This window comes from Poecilia mexicana, unplaced genomic scaffold, assembly GCF_051168715.1.
Source record: "Poecilia mexicana isolate PSO_F unplaced genomic scaffold, ASM5116871v1 scaffold_4, whole genome shotgun sequence".
NCBI classification, from domain to species: domain Eukaryota; kingdom Metazoa; phylum Chordata; class Actinopteri; order Cyprinodontiformes; family Poeciliidae; genus Poecilia; species Poecilia mexicana.
In genome coordinates, this window is record NW_028263373.1 from 8,081,891 (window position 1) to 8,098,406 (window position 16,516).

General features: G+C 42.6%; 2 protein-coding genes across 2 annotated transcripts in view; one reads left to right on the forward strand and one right to left on the reverse strand.

Annotated features, from left to right (window-relative positions):
* The window catches only part of ncanb (neurocan b), a 113,744-nt gene that overhangs the window by 67,945 nt on the left and 29,283 nt on the right, over window positions 1-16,516 (reverse strand). Inside the window, exons 7-9 of the mRNA XM_014999217.2 lie at window positions 15,988-16,281; window positions 13,870-14,739; window positions 1,280-2,434 (exon numbers count right to left, since the gene is read on the reverse strand). Coding sequence (XP_014854703.2) covers window positions 1,280-2,434; window positions 13,870-14,739; window positions 15,988-16,281 — 2,319 coding nt within the window. The remainder of the gene's footprint in view (window positions 1-1,279; window positions 2,435-13,869; window positions 14,740-15,987; window positions 16,282-16,516) is intronic.
* LOC148159917 (uncharacterized) lies at window positions 3,907-5,274 on the forward strand. Its single transcript, XM_088005228.1, has 2 exons — window positions 3,907-4,685; window positions 5,091-5,274. The coding sequence occupies exons 1-2, from the start codon at window positions 3,907-3,909 to the stop codon at window positions 5,272-5,274; spliced, it is 963 nt and encodes a 320-aa protein (XP_087861354.1).

The window sequence follows — 16,516 nt, forward strand, 5'->3', positions numbered from 1 at the left end:
TACAGAAAATGGATGGATGGAACTAAGTGACTATAGAAAGCAATGTTTGTTCATCTACTTTGCCACAGTAGCAAGTCCAATTAAAGAAATAAAAGAGCACAGAGACAACCCCCCCACCTCCTCCAGAATATTCCTGTCATGGTGCACAACGAATGCGTGAGAGAAAAAAAGTTGAGGCCAGCACCCAAAACTGGGACAGAGTGAACGTGAGCAAACTGGAAAATGAGAAGAGACCGCAGTCAATTACAAGTCCCATCTTGTAGTTTGTGTCTGCATTGATTTGTCGGGCACTAGGTTCTCCATCGCTCCCCAGTTCATCTAATTGCACTCACTCTGACCCACTAATTACTTGCCTAAGACCTAGTTGGTCTCACCTCGCTGCAGTGCCTCGCTGTCTGCAGCTGTTTCTGTAAAAGCGTGGGAGTGAGAGAAAGGAAAAGAAAAAGAAGGAGAAGGCTAAAAAAAAAAAAACTAACCGAGAACCAGGGTTGAATAAAAATCCATTTTAGACAAGGAAGCACAGGGGACTGGCAAAATGAAACAACAGGCGACACAGGGGAAGAAACAGGGGAGTGGATGTTTTAAATTTGAGACATTTGATAGAAACTCTGAAGTCAGATGGCGTCCATGCAGCAATGATAACATCCTGCTGGCGCTTTAATCCGTTGCTTCTCATCAAGTCCCCTACAGACAGAGCCTTCCGGATATCTTCTGTTATTACTTTTTTTGAATTTTTTTTTTTGCCACAGATAGATATTAGACATCTAATTAAAATAAATTTTAATATCAAACAAAAGTATGGTTTTATTTATTAAGAGACAAAAAAAAACTTACCCAAAACAACCTGTAGTTTTCACCTTGGACCTTTTTCCATGGTTTCAATTTTTGCCTCGTTCTTGTTTTTGAATATTGAACACAAATAAGACCCACCGTGTTTCTGGTTCTTTGTGGACTAACATGATTGTGCATGTGTTGTTTGCAGTTATTCTATGATCACAAAACTAAAACCTGTAAGATCTTGATTTGTGGGCAGTTTGGTGGATTCTAATAATTGAGCGTAATCATATAAATGTCAACCACAAAATGTGATTCAACGAGGGGTGTTTACAATCGGAGAACATTTGAGAGTGACAAACGCAAAAATAGATTAATTCAGTGAGAGGTAAAACATATTTCCACAGCAATTTCCACTTATGGAAATTCCTATTTATAAGCCAAATCACCTATAGCTGTGACTTTATCAATGCATTCATTTTCTGGTAATGTAAAAGGAACTTACCTGATGGGATGAGGCCGAAAGCCCAGTCAGGTACCAAACTGCCAAACGGGTTGCTTGTGTCCTTGTCCCCTGTGGCCTTTGTGGTTCTGAGCTCCTCCGGTTTTAACTCTGTGGAAGGCGTCCGGACACTTCCCACAACAAAAGATTCAGTAACTGCAGATCTGGATTCCATTCCTGTCAGGCCAATTTCAGAGTTTGTGGCTTTGGTGAGGAATTGAATGACTCCAGTTTGAGCTCCTTCGGTAGGCAACAGAGTCACTGGGAGAGGGTTCTGCTGGTCCGGTACACTAATGTTCTCCTGCTTTTCCTGAACCCATGAAATGGATATAGATGCTTCCTCTGCAGAAGAGGTGTCTGAAGTATTTTCTGAGATAATGACTGTGGTGGCAGGGTCTGTTCTGTGTGGCTCTGTGGCCAAAGGCTCCACTGTGGTCACTTCAGAAGATGTCAGTACCTCCAGCAGAGCTGCAGGTGTGGAAGCCATCTCCGTCTCTTTGCTCTCATCTTGTGTTTGCAAAGAAGACGGCAGAGAGAGCATCTCAGTCGGTCTGTGGACATAAAGTATCTCTCCCTTTGCCTCCTCAGCTGTGTCTGACTCCATGGCACCCTGAGGAGAGGCAGTGGGTTGATTAACCAGCAGCCACTGAGACAGAGTAGTGTACTCTCCCACTGCCAAGAAACTGCTTGGTTTGGGTGAAGCTTTGGGCGTGGGACTTAGTTTGACATCGATGCTGGCCAGCGTGTTGACTTTCATTTCAAAGCCAGCCGGAAAGCTGCTTCCATTTCCACTTCCCTCCATGTCTTTCTCTTCTCCTGACACAGCTCTGCCTTTGTCACTCAAAGCGCCTTCTAGATCCTGATCTTTGCCTTCGCCCGAGTAGTTCTCCAGGTTCTCCTGATGAAGGGAGTCGGGCAGCGTCATCAGCTCCACAGGTCCTGCTTTAGATTCTTTTGGCTCCCAAGATTCTTGCTCATCCAGGTAGGCCATATTTGCAGGACGACCTCGTTTGTGACCGTTTTCTGACTTAATCGGCCAGCGGAAGTGAGTATTGGAGACGGAAGCAAGGAAATGGCCTTGCCTGGGACCCTGAAGACCAGATCTGTTGACATGTTTGTAAAGTGAGGAATTCTCAATGGGATCAGAATGAAGAAATTCTGCAAGAAAGACAGAGACATGGAGAAGCGATTAACATGATTCGAACACTTGGTGAGGATGTAAATTTATGGATTTGTAATTGCCAAAAAAAACAGATCACAGTTTTACAATGATTAGGAAAAGATGACACCATCTTAGCACAAGCTTGGCTTTATTGAGGCAAGCCATGCCAGGTTTCAGGTTAAACTGCTATTTTAAAATGATACAATTATAATTTAATGGAGTCTGACTAATAAGAAATGAAACACATTTCTTTACAGATGTTTTATGACAATTTTGCACAGTTTTGCTATCCTTGGTTTCCTTTTCAACACCTCACCACAACTTATTCAAGATGTCTGCTGGAGATAGTTTTTATTAAAATGTTTTGTATTTACTCATTTATTTTAATGTCAGTTCTGCTGTCCACAGCAGAAAACTACCAATGTCTGAAGGAATTTTTCTTTCGCAACATTTTTTCACATTGAAGATACACATTTTTGAAATCGAAACTAGTGTTCATCTTTAGACAAAAGGTAAGGTGTAGCAAAACAACTTAAAATGGACCGCTAATGAGAAGAGATAAGTTTCAAAGTGACAGAAAGGGATGGTAGAACAGGTGACTGATCATAAAGTTTCGTCTGAACAACCCATCACCGTTGACAGCGAGGTTTGCTAACAGCAAATAAACAAAAATTAACACAGGAATGCAGAAAAGTAAACACAAATACTAGAACATTTCTGAAGAAATTTAAATGGGGCCTGCCAAAGTGTGCCCGTCTGATGCTATAAATTACCATCAATGCTAAAGTAAGCTGCAATGTACTCAATAGCATGTGGAGAGTCACGAACATGTTGAGTAACATGGACTTACTCCATTCTGTATGTTAAAATTAGTGTACAAGTTAAAATGGGCCAAATTGCTAACATTAGCCTAAATGCTGTCGCTAGCATGTTGTTTTACATTTTCTTCCTCCATTCAGTATACTAAGTGTGACTAATAAATAAGAAAAATAGATAAAAGCTATTTTTAGGGAAAAGGCTAATGCTAATGGGGAGCAGTGAAATGCTAATGTTTGTGCAGTGTATCAACCGACAAAAGAGATGTAACTTCTATCATGAATATAGATTAGCCAAAAACCCTATAAATTACAATGAAATACTGTTACTTCTTCTAGTCACCAGAAGTAAGACCCATAATAATTTCCCCAGTAAGCCTCCCAGCAGTAGGTGGATAGAATGTTCAGTTCCAATGGTATCAATGACATCGGCAGTGATGTCATCACTCTATGATATCACAAGGGAATCTCTCTCTTGAATGTAGCTCACAGACAGTTTTCTCTGATCCGTTCCACAGTTCTATCGCGACAGATCACCCTTCAGAGCACGTTCGACGTTCAGAGAAGCAAGAAGTTACTACGATATAGATATGAAGCAGCAACAGATTGTTTGCGAACATGAAGCTTTTCCAGCTAAGCTTTCATGGGTCGACATGGTAGACCTCAATATCCAAGTCGACTACGACGCTGTCATTTTCCCTGTTGAAGATGACAGCCCCATTGAGCCGGAAGATGAATCAAAGATCCAGGGGGAATCAAGTCCTTCCGGCCACTTTGAGAGTCCAAGATCATTAGAAGTCAAGCAGGAAACAACACCCTCTGCTTGCTTCAAGATCACCCCCTCAGTGGAAGACGTGGCAGAGACTAGCCAACACGTCAAATATTTGACAAAGCAAGTAGATGATCTTAAAACAGAACTGCAGAAAATGAATTTTGAACTCCATGAGGAAAGAGACAGAAGGATTGAATGTCAGGCTGAAGTCAAGTCCCAGCAGGAGGAGATTCAAAGACTGCAAAACATGTTGGAAAAAGAACGTCACCTGCAAGTCAAACATGAACAGGTTTCTTGCTCTTCCAAAGTTACAACTGACAAGAACGTTCTTCAACAGCTGGAGTACTTCAAGTGGGAGGCTGCAAAATACGCCTCCCGCAATAAAGGTCTGATTGAAGTAATGGTTGAAGAATACCGAGTGAGACTTAAATATGAGGAGCAGCTCAAAAGTCACTCTGAGCAAGCTTCCAAATTTAAGGCTCAGGAGGAAACGGTGAAAGCTCTGCAGGGTCAGGTTGCGGACCTGAAGGTGGAGTTGAAACTTGCTCTAGAAAACAACCATCCTAGAGTCTCCACCCAACCACAGGTCCCCCTGCAAAGAGAAGGCTCCCTACAAACAGAGGAGACCAAGGATAGACAGACCTCCAATCAACCAGGGAGGTCCGAGGAAAGATGGACCTCCAATCAACCAGGGAGGTCCGAAGAAAGATGGACCTCCAATCAACCAGGGAGGTCCGAAGAAAGACAGACCTCCAATCAACCAGGGAGGTCCGAAGAAAGACAGACCTCTAATCAACCAGGAAGGTCCGAGGAAAGAAGGACCTCCAATCAACCAGGGAGGTCTGAGGAAAAATGGACCTCCATTCAACCAGGTAGGTCCAAGGAAAGATGGACCTGCAATCAACCAGGGAGGCCCGAAGAAAGACAGGCCTCCAATCAACCAGGGAGGTCCGAAGAAAGACAGACCTCCAATCAACCAGGGAGGTCTGAAGAAAGACAGACCTTGAATCAACTAGGGGTCTCCATGCATAGCCTGGCTCAGCCTTTGCGCCGACCCACACTCAGGTTGCAAACAGAGGAGTCCACGCAAAGCCAAACCTCCACACAAACATGGAGGTCCGAGGAAAGACAGACATCCATGCGATCAACCTCCACTGGTTGCATGGAGGGTCTTCATGTTGGCGTTGGCATGAAGGCCAAGCTAAGCCCGGCTCGGCCTTTACACCGACCCACACCCAGGTGGCACTAACCTGGGTTACTATCCAAGCCCAGGTTTTGCTAACACTTTGCATTATGAAAATCTGAGGCTTTGCACAAATTTGGCAAAGCCTCAAACACTTCATTTTATATAATAGTCATCCATCATCTAACCTTCCTATGTATGTTAGATGATGGATGAATATTTGTTAAACAGTTGACAATAGAATATGAAACAGAGAATTTGTGAAAATTCATTTGGCTCTGCTACTGTCCAGAAACAACCAATCAGAACCAAAAGGCAAACTTTTGGTTCTGATTGGTTTCTAATATGCTGAATGTGTCTCAGTACATTCAACACATTAAGACTACTAGTGTATTGCAGCTATGCAATTGGCAGAAAGACATCCTAACATTATATCATTATTTATATAATGATTTAGAAAACAAAATTCCCTACAGGCTTGTCAAAACTATTTCGACCCATATTAGAACTTTGCATTGATTTCCCTTTATTCTAGTAGCTGCGATGTTGCCTAACCCAGACATTTTCCCTAACCCAAACCAATACTAGTCTATTCCTAACATTAACTAAACCTTAATTCACATCTTACCTCTAAACATTACCCCTGACCCAAAGCAATGAATCCATCATATTAGGACAAGTCTTTGGTCCTAATATGGTGGACCTAATATGACACTGGACAAATAATGGTGCGCTCACACCAAACACATTTTGACAGTCAGGCGCATCTGGTTTACATTCAAACTCTATGTGGAGGCGTGTTGAGGGCCGTTGCGGCGCTCTTCGAGCGTCTAGCGCAGCGTCATTTGAACCGTTTGGAGCGTTTGACGTGTCCAGCGCATCAAATACTTCACATAGACTTTGAATGTAAAGCAGACTCGCCTGCCTGACACTCAAAACATGTTTGGTGTGAATGCACGATTAGAATGTTTAATTCCTATGGTAACAATGACATCATCAGTGATGACATCACTCTTTGATGCATCAAAGGAATCTCTCTCTTGAGTGTAGCACACAGACTGTTTTTTCAGACCTGTTCCTTATAAGTTAACTTGTAGGTTCTTGTAACTTTTAAGTTATGAATCTTCTACAGGCGCATTAAAATTATTTGAAGGCACAGAAACAGCACAGTAGGTTCACATTCTCAGGTGAGAAACTCACCTGGTGTAAAGTTAATTTTTCGGTACTGGAATTGCACTGAGGATAAATTACTTTAATCAAAGCATGTCATGAATATATGTGCATATATTCCATCTTAAGTACATAGCATAATAGTTTTTTTGTTGCTTTTTCCCACTACTAGATGATATAACATAAACAGCACTATTCAGAGATGCAATGAGTTTATAGCAACATCGCCAGAAACGATTATTATTATTATTTTTTTTTTTTTTTTTTTTTTTTGTAAAAACATAAGCCCTCCGGTCACCTTGTTACCTTTGACCTTTTGCCCGTGACACATGACGCAGTTGCCTCTCGCGCAGCGAGATAAGGTGGTTAACTGGAGCTGAATGTAGCGAACGTTCCAGATTACAGAACAGTTTTTGGTGAATTGAAAAAAACGTTTTTGGTTTTCAGTAGTTTTTTCTCTGAAGAACTATTGAGCGGGAGGAGACAGCCAGGTGAGGAAAAACTGTTCTTATCTATCGATTCAGTATTTTTATCATACAGACATTAGGGTACACCCCGGACAGGTCGCCAGGCAACACAGAGACACACATTCACACCTAGGGGCAATTTGGAGAAGCCAATTAACCTAACAGTCATGTCTATATTTTCGCATCCACCTGAATAATGTGCAGTTGCGCCACTGGTTGTATGCTCTATATGGAGATTTTCCTTAGCTTTGATTGTATATCTCACAATTTTGTAAATTATCATTGTTTATTAAACTCTGAAAGCTGAGTGGCTTTGTTAATATTCTGTCCTAGAATGCGGTTAGACGTGCCCTTTGTTTTGAGCACCTGCCCCTTTAGTGGTCTCTGCACGTTACATTGCTGAGCCAATCAGTGCTGCGGAGGAGCACTGATTGAAGGAGTTTCACTCTAAGCATGGATTTGAACTTGGGTCTGTAATTACTTCAAAGCTCACCGTTTTTACCAAATTCTGTAGCTTTCGGTGTACTTCTAAATCTGCTCCTTTGTCGCATCTTTTCGGGCCTGCTACTGCCTCTAGTGGCGTGGGGGTGGTAACACAACTAATATAACTACATTACTAAATCAGAATACCGCAGTCTTTATTTATTATGAATTTTTCTTTCTCTTAAGAATGTAGAGCTAATTAAATGATCTAAACAAGACCTTAAAGTGGTTTCAGTTTCTCTCGAACCAACCTGTTGAAACTCTGGCAAATTTTAAATACCTTGGGTGGTTCCTGGACAGTCAGCTCAACTTTGCTGAAAACACTGACTATATTTTGAACAACTGTTCTCAGAGACTCTACCTTTTAAAAAGACTTAGTGATTACCCAATTGGAGTATAGTTGCATCACCCCTATGTCTTGAATTTGGAGGAAATAACTTACTTTGTTCATCACTACAGAAGGGTTCAGTGAAGGCGCATATGAAACTGGTGGGATTGATACCTCAAAAAAGTTTAAGAACCAATGCCATAGTGCTATAGCTGACACAGCTTCCTACAACAGTACAATCAGTGATCCTCATGCACAATGAAATTCAGTTCGAGACTGACAAGTATAAGCTTCGCACATGTTATTATTATTATTATTCCGAAATAATAATAATAATAAAAAAATAAAGTCAGTGGGTAATTGTTTATGTCTCGAAATTTTTCAACCTTCATACTAAGGATTTTAATTCACACTCAAAAATTCAGAGAAATAATTTTATGTAAGCAAAATATGAATAGTCACAAGAAATGTGTATTCTTCCCACAATGCATTGTGAGACCTGTCACTGCGCCTGTTTGTGAGACAACTCTGGGCCCCGTTGCTATGGTAATTAATTATCTTTACCTGGGCTGGCTCTCTCTGTCAGACAGTATAGTGGAGACAGAGTTTCTATACTTGTGAGACACCCAGCGTCGGTCTCAAGGACCCTGACAAAAAAACATAAGCCCTAGCAAAATTTTGAAAACATTTTACAGGAGCAGGCATGTGTATCTATGTCATGACCGACTTTTAGACCAATAGGGCGATATTTGTGCCTGTGAGGGGGAGTTAAAAGAGTTTTGGAGTCAGAAATAAACTGTGCTGTGTGTGTTTCAGAGAGAAAGATTACTGATTCTGTGAGACACTCAGCCTCGATTTTTCTCGTTTTTAGCAATTTATGTTGTCATTTTAACTCAGAATCCCACTAAAAGTAAAGCTCCCTTCTTGGGATCAAGCTGAACGTTTTGATACCACTTTTGTGGGGGTGCACACAGCGGTACGGGCCGCATTAACGTGACGGAAGAAAAATAAATAAACTATAATAATAAAGAGACATTCTATTGGGTGTAGAACAATACGTGCCTGCCATAGCAATGCATAGGGAGAGCACGCGCGCGTGTGCACACACGCACACACACGCACACAAACACACACACACACACACACACACACACATAGACATACATATAGAATATACGTCTCACATCAGCCCAGTCACCCCTGAGCCTGAACTGGTTGGGTTGAAAAATGTAATGTAGACGCTCCTGACATGGTTCATAGAGCCCTGCAATAAGTCCTCAGTGCATTTTATTAGACGCCGTATCTGTAGATGGTACGATGTTTCCAGCTCCCCTTTTCCTTCTTCCCTTTGTCAGGCTCCACTCTCACAATTTAATATCATGTCTGCCTGACCCAGGAGATTCTTGCAGCCTGCTTACCCTGGTGAAGTGGAGTGAACGCAGCCGAGGCAGAAGCACTTACAGTTGGAAGCACGCAATTACAGCCTGAAAGGGGCTTATTATAAGTTTGTTTTGCAGCGTTTCTGCTCCGGGTTGATTTTTTTCCCCCCCTTTCTTCTTAGTCTGCTGCCGACAGATTTACAGCAGCACAGACGAACTTAAGCGGTGCTCTAAATGCTGTCGTGAAATCACCCGAACCTACACCTAATCGTCACATTTTATTTATTGCATGGGTCATTATGTAGATGATCAAACCAGATTAATGTGTTTAATTATTCCCACTTCCATCAGCGTGCAAAGTAAAACTATGTAATTACCTATTTGGATTATTAATAGGACAATTATGTCTGGCTACAAGGCTCTTATGGTAATGAACCCGCAACTCATAAACCTCACTTAGGCATAAGGCAAAGGAGCACCTTCTGAATAATTTACGTCCAGTTTAATGTTTTATGCATGGACATCTCTGTGTATGTTCTGGCTCGTGCTGTAATTTGTTGTGCCGCCGCACTTTTAGGACAAGTTAGGCAAGCCGGAGACAGAGTTGAGCGAAGATTAATGCTGTATGCATGCACCGGCCCCCTCATGGATGCAGCTGCAGCGCTGCCCTAAAAAAAAAAAGAAAAGAAAAAAAGCCACCTCATACCAGCCATGACTCACTCATGCAGACAGAATGAATTATTGATTGTGTTGACGGAGTCAAGTTTAAAGCTTGTAAGCTGATAAGGTACAGTGGACCACTTAATCTAAATAAAATGACCCCAGATGGACCTGGTCACAGAGCTAATTATTTGACTACCGTGTTGCAAACACTCCTGTTTGTTTCCGTACAGCCTCCACCGCTGCAGGTAACTGTATATCAGCGAGAGGCTGTTTGGAGTAAAACACTCCACAGGGACTGAGAGCAGTAGATGAAATTACGTTTAGGTATAGGCTCTCATTTGCTGTGTGTTGATGTGTTTGTTTGTAATACCTTGTGGGGACGATTTTCCTGACATATACTACGTTGTGGGGACCAATTGCTCCTTGTGGGGATGTGAGCCTGCTCCCCACAAGGGGAAACCCTGTTTTTGGGTCAGGGGTCAGATTTAGGGCTAAGGTATGAATTGAGTTTTGGTTAGGGTTAGGGTTAGGTATTTTGATGGATAGGGTTAGGAAAAAGGGTAAAGGTAAGGTTTAGGCTGTAAAAATGAATGGAAGTCAATGGAAAGTCCCCACAAAGATAGCCACTCAAACATGTGTGTGTGTGTGTGTGTGTGTGTGTGTGTGTGGGGGGGGGGGGGTGTGTGTGTGTGTGTGTGTTGTTTTTTTTAAAAGGGATAATGTGGAATTAATAGAATCAAATAATTGTTAAAAACAAACCATAACTTACAGACTGAAAAAAATTGTTTGTTAGCCTGCAAGATAATCTTTTTCAATTTGAGGGCGCTAAGCATACCTAAATGGAGAATATGTTGAATTAAAAGTAATTTCCAAATCTGCTTTTTGAATAATAAGTCTGGTTTATGAGAGAATTTACCACAAGTTGCTTTCCCTTCATTGTGAATTCATCTGGTTGTCAAAGCTGTCCAAATATAATCAGTGGATAGTTTCTAGAAAGTCATCCTAACCTAGACATCGCCAATCGAATGTCTCCAGAGGGAGACAGTCATGTGATTGTGAAAGTCTGCAGAGTGCTTTTCAAATGGGTGGCATCATATTTTCCAGGCACATAGTGGCATTTTATAACATAATCAAGTAACTATTTCTTAGAAAATTGTAATATATAGCAAACATAACTTAAAAGAAACTTAACTGGGAATCTGACATCTCAAATTTGGCCTTTGGCTCCTAGAGATCGAATCGTCTCCCATGATCCCATTGAACGTGTTGAAAATTTGAGCTCCTCCCATCGGGTAAAAGATTCAGCTAAAAAGCATAGACCGCTGGATAAAAATTATATTTTGTTCAATATCTTTTCTTTTGTTCCGTCTGTCGTTTTCATTTACATTGTTTTCAGGTTTGACTTATTATTACACCGCTATTGTAGCAACAACAATGAAAAGTGTATACAATTTTTTTTCTGCCATGAACATGCTATTTATTTGGCTGAAATTATTCCACTCAGAGGAATCTCAGGTTTTTTAATGCAGTTTTTAATATTGCAGCAAATCAAGTATCAACAATACCTATTTTGTGCCAGTAGTTGGCAACAACCTCAACGCTTTAGCGATGAACGTTTCACCAGAATGTATCGCATCCACGGCAAAGCAAAGCAAAGCGTTCTCCTTAATCAAAAACTCAACGTCACTTTTAATTGCAAAGGACCGCTGTGATCCAGCAGACATCCTGCAGTGTGCTGTGGCAGACCCTCTGATGAGTCCATAGGAAGGAGCCTAAGCCTGGCAGTTTCCCATTACAGCAGCTTCAGAGAGAGAGAGAGAGAGAGAGAGAGAGCGAGAGAGAAAACTCTTCACCTCACCATCTTTTCTCCATCTTTCTCTTCCCCCCCACCCCCGATTCCTTGCTGTGGTCTTGTTTGTTCCCCACCCTCTACTGTGATCATTAGCGTCTACCTTCAGAGGAGCCGGGCCCTTAATTGGCTGAGACGTAGATGGAGATTGGAGCGAGCGGAGGCGCAGGCCTGCCTCCGCGTTAATTGGATAAGGCTGTAAATAATGCATGACGACTAAAGCTTGAGTTTTCGTTAATACCTTGATATGGAGTTGCCAGGGGATTTCAGGTAGCACAGCGGTGAGTATTTATATTAATAAAGCCGGGAACTGTAAGGTGAGAAAAGCAGAGCGCTTATTGAATAATTCTTCTAGCTGTCTGTGTGAGAGTGTTTGCCTTACTCTCTGTCCTCTCCTTTTGTCATGGCTATTAGAAGCAGAGCTGCCTCCCTTCGCTACACCTTCCTCTACAGCTTTTGTGTGTCTCCCCAGACTATTACAGCAGACGTATTGCTTGGTTAGTTTTCAGTTTAGGAATCTTCTAGGATGCACGGCGCCTTAGAGAAGTAATTATACCTCTTAATCGTCTTTTTTAACCTAAAATTTAATTAGACTGTTTTTCTCAGCTTTGGGTTTGAAAATATGCATGATTTAGATTTCAGAAATAAAGTGTGGTATGCATATTTATTCACACCCTCCTCCCCCTTTTACTCTAATCCTCATAAATAAAAGCCAGTGCAACCAGGTGTCTCTGGGAGCCATCTGAACAGTAAACAGAATCCGTTTGTCTGTAATTTAATCCCAGATTATCTGCAGCTGTTTACTGACGTTGTTAGAAAACATCTTGGAACAAGCAGAGTCATGAAGACCAAGGAACATGGCGGACATGCCAGAAGAAAAGTTTACAGCAGGAGTAGGATTTAGAGCAACATCTAAAGCTTTGAAGGTTTCTTTTCTCATCTTTGAAAATGAAAAGAGTGGCACAACCTATCAAGACGTGGCCACCCATTTAGACTTATGGGTCAGAAACGGAAAACATTAATCAGAGACTCGTGGAGCTGCAGATATCCATTGCTATGGTGGGGAAAATCAGTTCGAAACACTTCACAACGCGACGTTTGTGGAATTAATTATTTTTATCTTTTTTAATTATTGAAAGGAGATCATCAGAAATCTGCTCTGCAAAGTCAAGTTGTAGATATTTAGGTGATGGTCTGAAGAAGCCCGAAATGTAACTTTTTGACTCTGTATGTGGTAGAAAACCTGAAAAGACCTCAGTCATCACAAAACATGTGGTAGACACCAACATGCTGTGAGGACTCCTTTCTTCTGCAAGGACAGGGAACCTGGTGAGAGTTTATAGGAAGATGAATGGAGCTTAATGCAGAGCAATTCTGGAAGAAAGCCTATTAAACACCGGGAGAGAGAAAAAAAACCCCCACTCAGACAGGGTTTCACCTTCCAGCAGGACAAACCTTTACTTTGAGAATTTGTGGCATGACTTGAACCTTAATGATCCCAGACATCCTTCATTTGGTCTGGTTGACTTTGAGCTATTTTTACAAGAAGAACGGGCAATAATTTCAGTCTCAACAAGAGAAAAGCTGGTAGAGAAACACTCTAGGAAACGTGCAGCTGTATTTGCACCACATTGAATAGATATCCAATCCACACTGTTCAGGAAATGGGAAAAATACTTTTTTCCCCTCCCACATTAACTCCCAGTAAAGATGCAGTAAGTCTGCTAAAATTAGGGTTTTTAATAAACTGTTGGCCTTTTCTATCCACACATTCCTCAAAGAAAGGCCTTCTTGTGTTTTTGGTTAACAAAGACCAAAATTCAGTTTTTTGTTTTCTTTTCATTTAATTTATTCACCGCATTTAATCTTTTAAGCCCGATGCATCTTTGACTCCCAGGAATGAGCCGCAAGTTTGGATGCAGGTCGGATTTGTTTTGAGTGAGAGGGATTCGAGCTCGCCAGGCTTGTACGGCAAACAAAGTGCCGCCGATAGCTTTCTATACAGTACATGACGCCTCCCTTTTGTTTGTTTGCAATTACAGTTTAATTAAATTTCACGCGACGCCTCAAATTGCCCTGCGGAGGAATATATTACAGGATCCTCGAGGGCAAAGGATTGAAAGTGTAGCGCAGAGGCTGAGGCTGTTTGAAAAGGGGCGACATAAATAGATCCTGTATTTACCAGCAGCATTTAAATGCACCACGCCTCCATTCAAAGCCAAACAGGTTCTGTTTCGGCTTGAACTGCAAACGAAACAGCATTGCTATTGGGGTTGCAGTAAGTTCATATCGGACGTGTGAAAATCACAGATGAGGTCTTACCGTTGAGCGTGGATTGCAGGTTGTCATTGATCGAGCCGGTTCCTCCGTCCACAGGGTGAGCGCCGCTGGGCTTTTGCACGGCCTTTTGGATCGAAGGCACCAGGTTAATGAGAGGCATCAGCTCTTTTTCCTGCTCCGACAGCCCCTTTTCTGAATTCTGTAGTCCGCTTTCGGGACCCCTGAGGGGGAAAGTGCCACTTCTGTGCTCCAGGATGGCATTGTCCATACTGCCCTTGTTTCCGCCAGGTTTAGGAATGCTCAGACTTTCCCCGAACGCCTCTCCCTGTGTTTGGTTCTCTGTAGCTTTTTCCTCAGGCAGTGTGGGTCCCCTCTCTGTCTTGTCGGTCCCTTTGCTCCCTGTCCAGAACTTAAAGGGCCTCATGAGAGTGTTAACAAATTCAGTGAGAAGACTGTAACTTGCCTGAGGCTGGGGGGTGGAAGAGGCAACGGGGGGTAACACTGACGCGTCTGATCCAAGATAACTGTGGTCCGGGTCCTCGTGAGCTGAAACCACACGGCTCTCTGCATTTTCGAGGTCTGGGAAGCCGGAAGTGACGTTGCTGCCAGCTCCGTCAGAAGCATCCGGATCCGTCGGGCCGATCGTGGATCCATTGTGTCTTTCATCCCACTTCTCCTCCAGCTTCAAGTCGATTAAATCATGCTCTTCGGACGTCTCGGACGACTCGTCGTTTTTACTAAGTGAGGGGCTTACGGTGTTGTTTAAGGAAAACCAGTCTGCCCAGACGGACGTTCGGACGGAGGGGCCCCGTCTCTGGGCTTCGGCGACTAAAGACGAGGCCTCCGATGTCGGCCTCTGAGGCTGGAACGAAGCCTTCGCCTCAGAAGCCTGGATCGCCGCTGGCTGTTGGGCTGCAACACACGACATTCACATTTCGCTTCACTTGCTTTATCTGCAGCTGCACAACACCTGTCATTACAATCAGTGCTGGAGAGAATGCAAAACATGAAAAATGACAAGTCTGTTCGAGGTTCTGATTTTCCCAAACAAGCTCCTGTCATTTTAAACCAACAAATATAAATGGGTCTTAATGAGATTCGTGTAAGTAAAAATTGTTGTCAAACAAATCACATTACGATTTAACATCTCACTTTAGCAGGCATGATTTGCGTCGAATATTAATGCAAACGTGCAGAGGGACTCATCCATCATATGTTTGTTTTGACAGATTCTCAGCCGCTCTGTTTCCACGCCCGCTCTTGCTCACTTAAAACGATTTGAGGTAATGCAAATGGTTCACTTTGGCGATGACACTTTGAAAGATGAAACTGACATTTTTCTTCATCTATGGCAATGTCAGTCTCGAAAATGAAGCCGGTACATTTCACAGTCGCCGCAAGATGACAAACCGATACGAAGCCAGAAAATTAGAAGCAATAAATCAGTGGCCCAGCCAAAGTGCACTTGGATCAACTTGCAACTTTGTCACATCATAACCACAAACGGCGACTTTGGGCGGATTTTGAGTTTCAGATTATATAAAGTAGCACGTATTTGAAAAGGTGATGGAAAAGAATACATGTTTTAGAAACTTACACTTTTACCTATTCTTGTTTGTAAAATAACTTAATCTCCATTAGATTGGATGGCAAAGCATAGCTGAACAGATGAGGTCTTACCATTGAATTTAACCATTTTTCAATTATTGCCAAGAACATTCTATTAAATTTAGTTCTGTACTTTGTCTGGTCCATTCTAACACATAAATATGCATTGATGCGGTTATAACATGACAAATTATGGACCAGCTCAAAAGGTGTGAATAGTTTTTTTCTGTAAATCCCTCAACTTTCGTCTGACTCATGATGAAACGACGACGTCGGCCAAAATAATCAATGTTCTTTGTTCTCGCCTCTTCCTCTTTTCATCTGCCTCTCAGCCTCCTCTGCACCCGACACACCAGCTCTCAAATCCACCAGGAGGAACACAAATGTCACAGGCTTCCTCCAACTCCTTCATGTGTGACACACACACGCACTTAGTGCTAATTAAAAATCTGAATGGAAAAGCAAGTCCCGAGACCTCGCAGTTGTTGCTATGGCAAATTACCAAAACAATGTTACACTGACTTTTATCAGACACCAGAGAGCTCTCGGTACCTCTGTAGCAGAAGGCGTCGAAGAGGGCGGTGGTGTCTGGGAAGCCGGTGCGGTTCGGGTTGTTGTAGACCGTCCGCACCCCGGGCTCGTCTCCCCCACAGTTTTTCCGTGGGACGTTGATGGGGTAACGGACGCTGCCGTCGGCCAGCCAGCCAGGATCGCACTGGTCAAGACCGGCCTGCCAAGCCAAGTAGAGCTGCCCGACGGTGGCCAGCTGGGCTCCCAGAGAGTGGCAGTGGGTGGAGGCGGCGGCCAGACTCAGTTTCTCTGGCACCGTGGAGTGGAACACTTCACCTGGAGGCGGAGACGTTTTCAACAGGTTTCATGGTTGGTTTAGCTTTATAAATACATTTGAGTCTGTAGCTTCTTGTTGTTTTATGATGAAAAAACATAAATACTTTTAAGGCATTAAAGCAGCACCAGCTTCTGCCTTCTTTTCACGTTTTTCAAAATCAAGTATCTTTAAGCAGGAAGAAATTTGAGTCAATACGGTTAAAAATGCAATTTTGTGTTCGGCTCGAATCAAGAC

Coding starts and splice junctions, on each gene's coding strand:
- LOC148159917 (XM_088005228.1), top strand. CDS start 3,907: ATGGTAGACCTCAATATCCAAGTCGACTACGACGCTGTCATTTTCCCT. Junction 4,686..5,090: donor ACCTCCAATCAACCAGGGAG/GTCCGAGGAAAG, acceptor ACCCACACTCAG/GTTGCAAACAGAGGAGTCCA.